Consider the following 14,937-nt stretch of genomic DNA (forward strand, 5'->3'; position numbering starts at 1 on the left):
GCCCAATTTGGACATTTCCACTTAGGGGTGTACTCACTTTTGCTGCCAACGGTTTAGACATTAATGGCTGTGTGTTGAGTTATGTTGAGGGGACAGCAAATTTACACTGTTATACAGGCTGTACACTCACTACTTTACATTGGAGCAGTGTCATTTCTTCAGTGTTGTCACATGAAAAGATATAATAAAATATTTACAAAAATGTGAGGGGTGTACTCACTTTGTGAGATACTGTAGAGTTGTCAATTAGAATTGGTTGGGTGAGTTGTTGGGTGCTGATGTTCTGACCCAACATGGCCTATCCATCATCTGTGGAATAAAAACATGTTTAAATTAATATAGAGAATTGTAGAACATAAAAGAAGAATGCAGTAGTGTTCTAGTACAATCCATGTGATCTAGATTATATTCTATGTTAGTTCATTTTAAGTAGATCTGATGTTTTACCTGGCTAACCTGAAAGGCCTTCTGGGAACCACCCATGTTTACTGATCTGCCTCAGGCTTGGTCTCTTGGTGGGATCTTGCTCCAAGCACCAGTTGATCAGATGGCGGCAGGCTGTGTGGGCAGTGATATGAAACAGAGACAGAAATTTAGTCACAAATTTTTAACTTCAGCTTGCAATTTCACTATCATTTTTCTCAGATTTGTTGTAATATCTCAAAATGCTGTTTTTATATTCTCTCACATTCAGACAGGCCAGGTATGAAATTGAGGGACCCAGCAACAATTTCCTCCTCATTACTGAAGGGCATTTCTCCACAGACTAAGCTGTGTAGGAGAATGCCGAGACTCCAGACGGTAGCATGGTCGGCGTAGTACTGTTGTTGCTGGATCCATTCTGGAGGCCAAAAATCTGGAGTTCCTGAGCAGAAGAGCAAGAACAACATCAGCAAGATCACAACTTAGATATTCCTTTCATTCTGTGCAGTATCTGTCGATGAGCAATTACCTGCATATTCCTCGTAGGGCGTGTCCTGCCACAAATCGCCACAGCCAAAATCGATCAGTTTTACGTCCAGGGTGTCGGAGTTGAAAAGAAGGTTTTCCGCCTTGATGTCACGGTGGAAAACCTTCCGACTTTGGCAGTAGCGGGCAGCCTCGACCACCTGCAGCATGAAATAATAATAATAATAATAATAATAAAAAATACCATCAGTCATTGAACACATAAAGAAAACTCTCAGGATCAAAATCAAACGAGCTCAATTAAATTTCCTCTAAACACAACTAGTTAGATGACTGTAACTATGTACTATACTCTAAAAAGAACAACCAGTCTCAGCAAGACTGGACCCTTACAGCCACATCACATAGTCACAGCCACACCATACATCAGTACCCCTAAATAAACAGTTCAATCACACACGTATCTAAATTACACACACACACAAAATACATGATACAAAAATGATGCCTTTGTGGATTGTTTTTCTTAGTATTACTAACTTCACCATTATTATTTGCATTGGTGCATCACTTTGTGTTCTCCATTTTTATGGGATTTTTACTTTGTGAAGCATCTGATAAAGCTATCAAACATGTTGTCACGAGTCAATCAAGAACAAACAAATCAACAGCAAACAAATTCTTTAGTTATGCAAAGAGGGGCCATAGTGAAAGATGAATCACCTGCAGCATGATCATTTTGGCCAGCACCTCACTGAGTGTGCCTCCTTCACTCAACAGTAGCTCATATACGTCCATGCAGGGGATTGGTCTTTCCAGGACTAACAGGAGGCTGTTGTCCATTTCAAACCAATCCACAAGCTGCAGAACGTACTGGCAGTGAGGTGGCTTTGACAGCATTTGCATTAAAGCCACCTCTAGATGGAGCTTGCAGGTCTCACCAGGCTAGCAATAAAAAAAAAAACCCCATAAAATTAGCATAGTTTCATAGTTTTCAGTATATGAAACCTAGATGCTGCTGTGAGCTAAGACTAATGTGACTGAACTGAGGAGAATTAGACTTTGAAAGAAAGATATTTGCAGCATATGGATGTTATGTTGGATGTGTTATCATGGTGAAAGTACGCTAGTTTGAAGTGTCATTTACCTTTAGCTCACATTATATTACTTGTTCAATTTATAATGAATATGTTGTTGCTTATATGTGATTTGATGTAATCTAGGTATTGACCATAACTATCTGATTGGGGTGAGGGCTGTTGACTTATGAAAGTAGTCAGCAACAGTGACTAATGCAGCATCTAGGATTCTTATACCGAAAAATGACAGCAAGTTGCATTCGTTTTGCATAGTTTTGGTCTTTAAAGAAATTGTGAACAGGACTTTATTGCTACTATAACAGCAGTCACGTAAGGTTACTTACAACTGTGATGTACAGCTCCGAGCCATCCTTACGGATGTGTTTAATGGCGACCTACAAACAAAACAAAAACAAAACGTAAACAAATAGGAACGAGCCTTAAGCATTAAATCTAGTAATAGCTCTGTTCAGTGTGTTATCTTATTTCGACCGATATCAGAACTAAAACCTAGACACATTTTATTTATACCATTTATAGGTTAGCTCTGTACCTTATGACAGTTGGTAGTGTAATGTCTCTAACTAGATAATCAACTTGTGCGTTGTAACCGAATAAACTACCAGTAAATTTTATAGGGATAATGTAATTGCATTTTCTAATGTGTAATCTGTCCCAGCATTTCCTTATTCCTGTGTCAGGAAATAAAAATGTGACATCACACGAGCTGGGGACAGAACCTGGGTGTCTAAAACCACTAAACACCTGGTGTATATATAGGGAGGCTTATCAAGGGAAACAGGTGAGGGCAGAAGGTGCGAACAGAACAGTGAAATAGGTGGGACAAATAACAACGAGATCACGTGACACAGAAATCATAAACACAAGCTTAAAACTAGTCCCGGGATTAATACAGTTCTATCTAATCTTATCTGATCTGATCTTATCTTATGAAAAACAAAAAAAGTATTTTAATAATCCTCTTTTTAAAAAAACAACGAGGAATCCTGTGAAGTAAACCTACAAAAAAAGGGATGCCCTACAATGAAATTACAACCTTATTATAGATTTAAATCACCAGAGAAAGTTTTTGGAGAAAGTGCACAGGCAGAAATCTGGACAATGCTCATGTCATTAACCTCATTAATGCTCTACAGTTCATGTATTGTGTTGACCAGTGCAATCTGCAGGATTTGCACAGGCATTTACCTGCTGTCCATCTTTCCTACGAACTCCTTCGTACACTGATCCAAAGCCTCCACTCCCCAGCAGATTTCCGATGGTGTACAGATCGAGAAATCTCTGTGCTAAAGAAAACAAATAAAGAAAGACACGAAATGAGCCTCGTGTTTGTTGTCCTCTTCTGTGTGTATGTAGCGCGCTGAGTTAGCATTAACGTAAGGGATCGCTCGCCTAACTCAAGATGCAGCAGAAATCACACGAAGCTCACACAGGTCGCATTTCACATCTCGAGGGGTTTTTAATAGCAACAGCGTTATTTATTTAAAGAAGACAACTTAAATGAGCAACAGAAATGAAAATAAAAAGATCGGAGCCGCACACATGCTGTACTCGCGGCTCAGGTGACTGCAGACTGACCACAACAAAAAACAAAAATGGCGCTCTGCTCTTAAAGGAGCCACAGCTTATTTCACTCGTTACAGGTGAAATGGTCAGTAATAAATCAGTGGTTTATTTCATGTATTTAGTTCAGTAATTTGTCTTACATACCCTTTGGATCACTGAGGAATTCCAGACAAGCAGGGTGTAAAGTGGGCACCTCTTGGACCTGAAATATGCAATATCACCTTTACAAAAGTATTCTCTCACATTATTTGTACACACATATTGCTACAGCAGCGTTTGGCTCAAGTATAAAAATAAGATATAACTTGAATTAAAAAAGAGTTTATTACCTCGTCGTCCACATCCCAATCCTCAGACCGGATGTCTTGGTAGGTTGTGAACTTTTCAGGCATCGGGGTGTCATCTGCCTCTGAGTCCAAGTCCCACATCTCAGCTTGCAGCTCCGTGAAAACGGGCATTTCAGCTGTATCCTGCGATCGGTGGTAGTCCATATCCCACACTAGGTCCATCATCTTCAGGAACGATGTATTTATATCAAGAATGCAGCACTTGCCAAAATCAGATAATCCTCTCTGGTCAGCGCGTGTGTTGTTCTGTTTAAAAAATAACCGTTGCCATGGCAATGACGCAAACTTCATTACGTCTTAAATTCTAAAACTCAGTCAAATCAAGGGGTGTTTTTTTCATCGTGAAAAAAAGTCTAATCAGTCTGAGTGAAGAACATTAGACCACTCATTTTTTCTTGTAAATATCAGACACCCGACAGACAAGTAAATCTGACTTGTGACTCTGGCATATTTACTCGAATTAATAAAGTACTTGAAGCAAGTTGCAAAAAATCATGTAAAATTTACGCCGTCTTGAAGCGAGGAATCTGCGCATGCGTGAAAAGTAATGCCGCGATGATTCAAGGCTTCTCGATCTCCATCAGTTCTCGAAGGGTAAGTACTATTTAAAACCGCATTATATTACGGATCATTAGATTTAATTCATTAAAGAAATTTGTCATCACTTAATTCTGTACCTTTGAAAAGTTTAGCGTGTTCTTGAGTTAGCTTTGTAAAACGAGCGCCATATAAGCTAACGTTAATGTTGTAGTCAAAGTTGCAAAGTGTTGAACAAGTTTTTAAGTTTTAGTTTTTTAAGTTTAAGTTTTTGTTGAATATTTGTCTCACATTCCCTCATTTTATATAAATCGTGCACAATATAAATCATTCCCCCAGTCTCTAATTACTTTACTAAATTGTGCGTTGTTTGTTAATAGGTCCCTTCTTTACTCAGTCGTGTCCACTTTGTAAATGACCACAACTCAAGAAACCAAGAAAAGCTGAACTGAACTATCTGCCACCACATCCTAACGGGGAATCCATTGAGACTTTAGAAAAAGAGCGACAAGCTTTGCTGGATGAAGTCAAAAAGAAAGACAGAGTCTTGAAAATTCAAGACAAAAATGTCTTGAAGTGATCTTAAGCTTTAAAGGTTTCTGTAAATGCTTGCTAATTCTTGCATTGTTATTTCTTCCTAATAAAAAAAAAATGATCAGCATTTTTCTACAAGGTTTGTTTTATACACTCTCTCCATCTTCACACAGCAGATCTTGTCTTGTTCTGGTTACAAACTTTTTTAATCTAAATGTTTCCTGGTGAGTAAAGTCCTTGTCTTTTATTATGGCTGTAGGTGAGTCCACTAACTTTTGTATTATTGGGGAAGTGCTGATGTACTTGGATTCGTTTCATGTTTTTGAACAAATCATTCAATCTCTTTTGCTTTATATCCACCTATTTGTTTATCATTGTTTTGTTCATCCTCATCACTGCTAGATTCCATTTCTGCTTCCTGACTGTTTATGATTAGTTTTTCTTTTTCCATTTGAACTAGTCCTTTCTTTCTTGACTGAGGAACACTGTTCCCTGCTTTAGATTTTCTTTTTGACCTGACCAGAGTACAACCAGCATCATCTGTGATCATGTTTTCTGGACCTGAACACTCATCATTACTTTGACTGTTAGTTGGTTGCGTGCTCTGTTTGGTGTTCTCATTCACATTAACTTGTTTTTTTTTCTCCATCTGATTTGTTTTACATGCAGAGGTGGACAGTAATGAAGTACATTTACTTGAGTACTGTACTTAAGTACACTTTCTGAGTATCTGTACTTTACTTGAGTATTATTTTTTCTGGAAACTTGTTACTTTAACTTCACTACATTTGAAAGACAAATATTCTAGTAGTTTTCCATCATTTTTTGAACTTGGTGGCAAAATGGACGAAGACAGATCATCGGCGCAGTGCGCGCATCCATGGCCCTACTTAGACAGTATGTTCCACTTTTTAGAAAAGAGTAAAGATTCTTTGAGTTTTAAATGTTTGTTTACCGAAAACAAACCACATGGCAGCCTACAAAAACTCTCCATCCAACCTGCGGAAGCATATTGAGGTCTGTATACTTTTAATTTCTGGTAAAAGCTTGAAATGGTGTTGTCTGTACCCTGAAGTATGTATGGTAAGGCAGCTGTTTTATTTTTTATGTATTTGTTTGCCTAGTTGCTATAGCTTTGCATATATTCACCACCAACGCATTGGTAATGATGTTAGTTAACACTCAAAAACGTATGCTGCGTCCAAATTCTCATACTATCTGTCCTAAACAGTAATCGAAAATAGAATTAGTATGCCCCAAATCGTGGTATGCTGAAAAGCGTATTCCAAAAATTCCCGGATGGTCTACTACTTCCGGTAGAAATTGCAAGTGCAGAGTTGTGTAGCTGGGTTTTAAAGCAAGTTGGATTTTTTTTGCTGCATTTACAGACCACTTGATTCAAATGTGCATGAATGGATACACACAGATGTGTACTTCTTTACTGGGGGTGGTAGGGGTGTTAAATAAAAAATGAAAATGATTATACCCGTCTTTTTTTTTCAGTTCAGTTGTTTAATTTCTACAGGTTTTGTAACATTCTAAAAGCTCTTAATTCCACAGATACTACAAACTGGTCAGTATATTCACTAGGTTGCTACAAAAGGTACTGTAAGTATTGCATACAATAATGCAGCAATAACAGAACAATGCACTGACATTTACTTTTTACTTTTGATACTTAAGTACTTCTGTAATGTTTGACCAGTAGTATCTGTACTTTCCCTCAAGTACGGAAGTTGTGTACTTTGTCCACCTCTGTACATACACTATATTGCCAAAAGTATTCGCTCACCTGCCTTGACTCGCATATGAACTTAAGTGACATCCCATTCCTAATCCATAGGGTTCAATATGATGTCGGTCCACCCTTTGCAGCTATAACAGCTTCAACTCTTCTGGGAAGGCTGTCCACAAGGTTTAGGAGTGTGTTTATGGGAATTTTTGACCATTCTTCCAGAAGCGCATTTGTGAGGTCACACACTGATGTTGGACGAGAAGGCCTGGCTCTCAGTCTCCGCTCTAATTCATCCCAAAGGTGTTCTATCGGGTTGAGGTCAGGACTCTGTGCAGGCCAGTCAAGTTCATCCACACCAGACTCTGTCATCCATGTCTTTATGGACCTTGCTTTGTGCACTGGTGCACAGTCATGTTGGAAGAGGAAGGGGCCAGCTCCAAACTGTTCCCACAAAGTTGGGAGCATGGAATTGTCCAAAATGTCTTGGTATGCTGAAGCATTCAGAGTTCCTTTCACTGGAACTAAGGGGCCAAGCCCAGCTCCTGAAAAACAACCCCACACCATAATCCCCCCTCCACCAAACTTTACACTTGGCACAATGCAGTCAGACAAGTACCGTTCTCCTGGCAACCGCCAAACCCAGACTCGTCCATCAGATTGCCAGATGAAGAAGCGCTCCAGAGAACGTGTCTCCACTGCTCTAGAGTCCAGTGGCTGCGTGCTTTACACCACTGCATCCGACGCTTTGCATTGCACTTGGTGATGTATGGCTTGGATGCAGCTGCTCGGCCATGTAAACCCATTCCATGAAGCTCTCTGCGCACTGTTCTTGAGCTAATCTGAAGGCCACATGAAGTTTGGAGGTCTGTAGCGATTGACTCTGCAGAAAGTTGGCGACCAGAAAGTTCGCACTATGCGCCTCAGCATCCGCTGACCCCGCTCCGTCAGTTTACGTGGTCTACCACTTCGTGGCTGAGTTGCTGTCGTTCCCAAACACTTCCACGTTCTTATAATACAGCTGACAGTTGACTGTGGAATATTTAGGAGCGAGGAAATTTCACGACTGGATTTGTTGCACAGGCGGCATCCTGTCACAGTTCCACGCTGGAATTCACTGAGCTCCTGAGAGCGACCCATTCTTTCACAAATGTTTGTAAAAACAGTCTGCATGCCTAGGTGCTTGATTTTATACACCTGTGGCCATGGAAGTGATTGGAACACCTGATTCTGATTATTTGGATGGGTGAGCGAATACTTTTGGCAATATAGTGTATAATGAAACGTATACAATTGTATAATATAAACTCCAGCAGTTCTACGTATGTTTAAAAGGATATTCAGTACGAGTATATTCTCAGGATGAGCTCAGTTTTCATGATTAGAGCAGAAGTTTTTAAACACAAGTCTACATTATATTCATATGAGATCGCCGACTGAAGCAATGGTGACATTTGGGCATAAACTGTTGATGGGAAGTGCAGATTTTTAAGCTATCCATGTGTGTTCATCCACAGCAGCAGAAGTGGAGTCATAAATGCAGACAGCTCCAAGACCATAAATATGATGATATTGAATGAAAGCAAATAGCAGCCAGTTAGGTATAATGATCATAATTTATTTACAGGAATTTATTTACGGTAATTAAAATTTATTTACAGGAATATATTTACAGGAATTCTAATTTATTTACAGGAATATATTTACAGGAATTCTAATTTATTTACAGGAATATATTTACAGTGATTCTAATGTATTGGTAATTACAGTATCTCACAAAAGTGAGTACACCCCTCACATTTTTGTAAATATTTTATTATATCTTTTCATGTGACAACACTGAAGAAATGACACTCTGCTCCAATGTAAAGTAGTGAGTGTACAGCCTGTATAACAGTGTAAATTTGCTGTCCCCTCAACATAACTCAACACACAGCCATTAATGTCTAAACTGTTGGCAGCAAAAGTGAGTACACCCCTAAGTGGAAATGTCCAAATTGGGCCCAATTAGCCATTTACCCTCCACGGTGTCATGTGACTCGTTAGTGTTACAAGGTCTCAGGTCTGAATGGGGAGCAGGTGTGGTAAATTTGGTGTTATCCCTCTCACACTCTCTCGTACTGGTCACTGGAAGTTCAACATGGCACCTCATGACAAAGAACTCTCTGAGGATCTGAAAAAAAGAATTGTTGCTCTACATAAAGATGGCCTAGGCTATAAGAAGGTTGCCAAGACCCTGAAACTGAGCTGCAGCACGGTGGGCAAGACCATACAGCGGTTTTACAGGACAGGTTCCACTCAGAGTAGACCTCGCCAAGGTCGACCAAAGAAGTTGAGTGCACGTGCTCAGCGTCATATCCGGAGCCTGTCAGTGCTCAGACCATACACCGCATCAAATTGGTCTGCATGGCTGTCGTCCCAGAAGGAAGCCTCTACTAAAGATGATGCGCAAGAAAGCCCGCATACAGTTTGCTGAAGACAAGGAGACTAAGGACATTACTGGAACCATGTCCTGTGGTCCGATGAGACCAAGATAAACTTATTTGGTTCAGATGGTGTCAAGCGTGTGTGGCGGCAACCAGGTGAGGAGTACAAAGACTAGTGTGTCTTGCCTACAGTCAAGCATGGTGGCGGGAGTGTCATGGTCTGGGCCTGCGTGAGTGCTGCCGGCACTGGGGAGCTACAGTTCATTGAGGGAACCACGAATGCCAACATGTACTGCGACATACTGAAGCAGAGCATGATCCCCTCCCTTCGGAGACTGGGCCGCAGGGCAGTATTCCAACATGATAACGACCCCAAACACACCTCTAAGACGACCACTGCCTTGCTAAAGAAGCTGAGGGTAAAGGTGATGGACTGGCCAAGCATGTCTCCAGACCTAAACCCTACTGAGCATCTGTGGGGCATCCTCAAACGGAAGGTGGGGGAGCACAAGGTACATCCCTAAGTGGAAATGTCCAAATGTCCACTTTGGGCCCAAAGCGTCAATATTTTGTGTGGCCACCATTATTTTCCGGCACTGCCTTAACCCTCTTGGGCATGGAGTTCACCAGAGCTTCACAATTTGCCACTGGAGTCCTCTTCCACTCCTCCATGATGACATCACAGAGCTGGTGGATGTTAGAGACCTTGCGCTCCCCCACCTTCCGTTTGAGGATGCCCCAGCAAGGCAGTGTTCGTCTTGGAGGTGTGGTTCGGGTCGTTATCATGTTGGAATACTGCCCTGCGGCCCAGTCTCCGAAGGGAGGGGATCATGCTCTGCTTCAGTATGTCGCAGTACATGTTGGCATTCGTGGTTCCCTCAATGAACTGTAGCTCCCCAGTGCCGGCAGCACTCACGCGGGCCCAGACCATGACACTCCCACCACCATGCTTGACTGTAGGCAAGACACACTAGTCTTTGTACTCCTCACCTGGTTGCCGCCACACACGCTTGACACCATCTGAACCAAATAAGTTTATCTTGGTCTCATCGGACCACAGGACATGGTTTCAGTAATCCATGTGATTAGTCTGCTTGTCTTCAGCAAACTGTATGCGGGCTTTCTTGTGCAGCATCCTTAGTAGAGGCTTCCTTCTGGGACGACAGCCATGCAGACCAATTTGATGCGGTGTGCGGCGTATGGTCAGCACTGACAGGCTGACCCCCCACCCCTTCAACCTCCGCAGCAATGCTGGCAGCACTCATACGTCTATTTCCCAAAGACAACCTCCGGATATGACGCTGAGCACGTGCACTCAACTTCTTCGGTGGACCACGGCGAGGCCTGTTCTGAGCGGAACCTGTCCTGTAAAACCGCTGTATGGTCTTGCCCACCGTGCTGCAGCTCAGTTTCAGGGTCTTGGCAACCTTCTTATAGCCTAGGCCATCTTTATGTAGAGCAACAATTCTTTTTTTCAGATCCTCAGAGAGTTCTTTGTCATGAGGTGCCATGTTGAACTTCCAGTGACCAGTATGAGAGAGTGTGAGAGGGATAACACCAAATTTACCACACCTGCTCCCCATTCACACCTGAGACCTTGTAACACTAACGAGTCACATGACACCGGGGAGGGTAAATGGCTAATTGGGCCCAATTTGGACATTTCCACTTAGGGGTGTACTCACTTTTGCTGCCAACGGTTTAGACATTAATGGCTGTGTGTTGAGTTATGTTGAGGGGACAGCAAATTTACACTGTTATACAGGCTGTACACTCACTACTTTACATTGGAGCAGTGTCATTTCTTCAGTGTTGTCACATGAAAAGATATAATAAAATATTTACAAAAATGTGAGGGGTGTACTCACTTTGTGAGATACTGTAGAGTTGTCAATTAGAATTGGTTGGGTGAGTTGTTGGGTGCTGATGTTCTGACCCAACATGGCCTATCCATCATCTGTGGAATAAAAACATGTTTAAATTAATATAGAGAATTGTAGAACATAAAAGAAGAATGCAGTAGTGTTCTAGTACAATCCATGTGATCTAGATTATATTCTGTGTTAGTTCATTTTAAGTAGATCTGATGTTTTACCTGGCTAACCTGAAAGGCCTTCTGTGAACCACCCATGTTTACTGATCTGCCTCAGGCTTGGTCTCTTGGTGGGATCTTGCTCCAAGCACCAGTTGATCAGATGGCGGCAGGCTGTGTGGGCAGGGATATGAAACAGAGACAGAAATTTAGTCACAAATTTTTAACTTCAGCTTGCAATTTCACTATCATTTTTCTCAGATTTGTTGTAATATCTCAAAATGCTGTTTTTATATTCTCTCACATTCAGACAGGCCAGGTATGAAATTGAGGGACCCAGCAACAATTTCCTCCTCATTACTGAAGGGCATTTCTCCACAGACTAAGCTGTGTAGGAGAATGCCGAGACTCCAGACGGTAGCATGGTCGGCGTAGTACTGTTGTTGCTGGATCCATTCTGGAGGCCAAAAATCTGGAGTTCCTGAGCAGAAGAGCAAGAACAACATCAGCAAGATCACAACTTAGATATTCCTTTCATTCTGTGCAGTATCTGTCGATGAGCAATTACCTGCATATTCCTCGTAGGGCGTGTCCTGCCACAAATCGCCACAGCCAAAATCTATCAGTTTTACGTCCAGGGTGTCGGAGTTGAAAAGAAGGTTTTCTGCCTTGATGTCACGGTGGAAAACCTTCCGACTTTGGCAGTAGCGGGCAGCCTCGACCACCTGCAGCATGAAATAATAATAATAATAATAAAAAATACCATCAGTCATTTAACACAAAGAAAACTCTCAGGATCAAAATCAAACGAGCTCAATTAAATTTCCTCTAAACACAACTAGTTAGATGACTGTAACTATGTACTATACTCTAAAAAGAACAACCAGTCTCAGCAAGACTGGACCCTTACAGCCACATCACATAGTCACAGCCACACCATACATCAGTAACCCTAAATAAACAGTTCAATCACACACGTATCTAAATTACACACACACACAAAATACATGATACAAAAATGATGCCTTTGTGGATTGTTTTTCTTAGTATTACTAACTTCACCATTATTATTTGCATTGGTGCATCACTTTGTGTTCTCCATTTTTATGGGATTTTTACTTTGTGAAGCATCTGATAAAGCTATCAAACATGTTGTCACGAGTCAATCAAGAACAAACAAATCAACAGCAAACAAATTCTTTAGTTATGCAAAGAGGGGCCATAGTGAAAGATGAATCACCTGCAGCATGATCATTTTGGCCAGCACCTCACTGAGTGTGCCTCCTTCACTCAACAGTAGCTCATATACGTCCATGCAGGGGATTGGTCTTTCCAGGACTAACAGGAGGCTGTTGTCCATTTCAAACCAATCCACAAGCTGCAGAACGTACTGGCAGTGAGGTGGCTTTGACAGCATTTGCATTAAAGCCACCTCTAGATGGAGCTTGCAGGTCTCACCAGGCTAGCAATAAAAAAAAAAAACCCATAAAATTAGCATAGTTTCATAGTTTTCAGTATATGAAACCTAGATGCTGCTGTGAGCTAAGACTAATGTGACTGAACTGAGGAGAATTAGACTTTGAAAGAAAGATATTTGCAGCATATGGATGTTATGTTGGATGTGTTATCATGGTGAAAGTACGCTAGTTTGAAGTGTCATTTACCTTTAGCTCACATTATATTACTTGTTCAATTTATAATGAATATGTTGTTGCTTATATGTGATTTGATGTAATCTAGGTATTGACCATAACTATCTGATTGGGGTGAGGGCTGTTGACTTATGAAAGTAGTCAGCAACAGTGACTAATGCAGCATCTAGGATTCTTATACCGAAAAATGACAGCAAGTTGCATTCGTTTTGCATAGTTTTGGTCTTTAAAGAAATTGTGAACAGGACTTTATTGCTACTATAACAGCAGTCACGTAAGGTTACTTACAACTGTGATGTACAGCTCCGAGCCATCCTTACGGATGTGTTTAATGGCGACCTACAAACAAAACAAAAACAAAACGTAAACAAATAGGAACGGGCCTTAAGCATTAAATCTAGTAATAGCTCTGTTCAGTGTGTTATCTTATTTCGACCGATATCAGAACTAAAACCTAGACACATTTTATTTATACCATTTATAGGTTAGCTCTGTACCTTATGACAGTTGGTAGTGTAATGTCTCTAACTAGATAATCAACTTGTGCGTTGTAACCGAATAAACTACCAGTAAATTTTATAGGGATAATGTAATTGCATTTTCTAATGTGTAATCTGTCCCAGCATTTCCTTATTCCTGTGTCAGGAAATAAAAATGTGACATCACACGAGCTGGGGACAGAACCTGGGTGTCTAAAACCACTAAACACCTGGTGTATATATAGGGAGGCTTATCAAGGGAAACAGGTGAGGGCAGAAGGTGCGAACAGAACAGTGAAATAGGTGGGACAAATAACAACGAGATCACGTGACACAGAATTCATAAACGCAAGCTTAAAACTAGTCCCGGGATTAATACAGTTCTATCTAATCTTATCTGATCTGATCTGATCTGATCTTATCTTATGAAAAACAAAAAAAGTATTTTAATAATCCTCTTTTTAAAAAAACAACGAGGAATCCTGTGAAGTAAACCTACAAAAAAAGGGATGCCCTACAATGAAATTACAACCTTATTATAGATTTAAATCACCAGAGAAAGTTTTTGGAGAAAGTGCACAGGCAGAAATCTGGACAATGCTCATGTCATTAACCTCATTAATGCTCTACAGTTCATGTATTGTGTTGACCAGTGCAATCTGCAGGATTTGCACAGGCATTTACCTGCTGTCCATCTTTCCTACGAACTCCTTCGTACACTGATCCAAAGCCTCCACTCCCCAGCAGATTTCCGATGGTGTACAGATCGAGAAATCTCTGTGCTAAAGAAAACAAATAAAGAAAGACACGAAATGAGCCTCGTGTTTGTTGTCCTCTTCTGTGTGTATGTAGCGCGCTGAGTTAGCATTAACGTAAGGGATCGCTCGCCTAACTCAAGATGCAGCAGAAATCACACGAAGCTCACACAGGTCGCATTTCACATCTCGAGGGGTTTTTAATAGCAACAGCGTTATTTATTTAAAGAAGACAACTTAAATGAGCAACAGAAATGAAAATAAAAAGATCGGAGCCGCACACATGCTGTACTCGCGGCTCAGGTGACTGCAGACTGACCACAACAAAAAACAAAAATGGCGCTCTGCTCTTAAAGGAGCCACAGCTTATTTCACTCGTTACAGGTGAAATGGTCAGTAATAAATCAGTGGTTTATTTCATGTATTTAGTTCAGTAATTTGTCTTACATACCCTTTGGATCACTGAGGAATTCCAGACAAGCAGGGTGTAAAGTGGGCACCTCTTGGACCTGAAATATGCAATATCACCTTTACAAAAGTATTCTCTCACATTATTTGTACACACATATTGCTACAGCAGCGTTTGGCTCAAGTATAAAAATAAGATATAACTTGAATTAAAAAAGAGTTTATTACCTCGTCGTCCACATCCCAATCCTCAGACCGGATGTCTTGGTAGGTTGTGAACTTTTCAGGCATCGGGGTGTCATCTGCCTCTGAGTCCAAGTCCCACATCTCAGCTTGCAGCTCCGTGAAAACGGGCATTTCAGCTGTATCCTGCGATCGGTGGTAGTCCATATCCCACACTAGGTCCATCATCTTCAGGAACGATGTATTTATATCAAGAATGCAGCACTTGCCAAAATCA

The 14,937-nt window shown here is 41.0% G+C and overlaps 2 protein-coding genes across 2 annotated transcripts; both read right to left on the reverse strand.

Annotated features, from left to right (window-relative positions):
• Positions 1–298: 298 nt before the first annotated feature.
• On the reverse strand, positions 299–3,193 carry LOC131353803 (serine/threonine-protein kinase pim-1-like). Its single transcript, XM_058390878.1, has 7 exons — positions 3,164–3,193; positions 2,333–2,383; positions 1,633–1,854; positions 953–1,109; positions 689–865; positions 457–558; positions 299–309 (listed from the first exon to the last, which is right to left on the reverse strand). The coding sequence occupies exons 1-7, from the start codon at positions 3,191–3,193 to the stop codon at positions 299–301; spliced, it is 750 nt and encodes a 249-aa protein (XP_058246861.1).
• A 7,808-nt stretch (positions 3,194–11,001) lies between these two features.
• LOC131353804 (serine/threonine-protein kinase pim-1-like) lies at positions 11,002–13,994 on the reverse strand. Its single transcript, XM_058390879.1, has 7 exons — positions 13,965–13,994; positions 13,124–13,174; positions 12,424–12,645; positions 11,752–11,908; positions 11,488–11,664; positions 11,247–11,357; positions 11,002–11,108 (listed from the first exon to the last, which is right to left on the reverse strand). Exons 1-6 carry the CDS (start codon positions 13,992–13,994, stop codon positions 11,251–11,253), a joined length of 744 nt encoding a protein of 247 aa, XP_058246862.1. The 3' UTR covers positions 11,002–11,108; positions 11,247–11,250.
• Between the last annotated feature and the right edge of the window lie 943 nt (positions 13,995–14,937).

This window comes from Hemibagrus wyckioides, linkage group LG06 (genome assembly GCF_019097595.1).
Source record: "Hemibagrus wyckioides isolate EC202008001 linkage group LG06, SWU_Hwy_1.0, whole genome shotgun sequence".
NCBI classification, from domain to species: domain Eukaryota; kingdom Metazoa; phylum Chordata; class Actinopteri; order Siluriformes; family Bagridae; genus Hemibagrus; species Hemibagrus wyckioides.

Bases quoted from the DNA above. Each gene is read 5' to 3' on its own strand.
- LOC131353803 (XM_058390878.1), bottom strand. From the start codon at position 3,193: ATGCCTGTGCAAATCCTGCAGATTGCACTG. The intron at 2,384-3,163 runs GTCAACACAATA...TTTTGTTTGTAG, and splicing joins AAATCCTGCAGATTGCACTG to GTCGCCATTAAACACATCCG. The intron at 1,855-2,332 runs GTAAGTAACCTT...TTTTATTGCTAG, and splicing joins CGGAGCTGTACATCACAGTT to CCTGGTGAGACCTGCAAGCT.
- LOC131353804 (XM_058390879.1), bottom strand. From the start codon at position 13,994: ATGCCTGTGCAAATCCTGCAGATTGCACTG. The intron at 13,175-13,964 runs GTCAACACAATA...TTTTGTTTGTAG, and splicing joins AAATCCTGCAGATTGCACTG to GTCGCCATTAAACACATCCG. The intron at 11,909-12,423 runs GTGATTCATCTT...TTCATGCTGCAG, and splicing joins CCAAAATGATCATGCTGCAG to GTGGTCGAGGCTGCCCGCTA.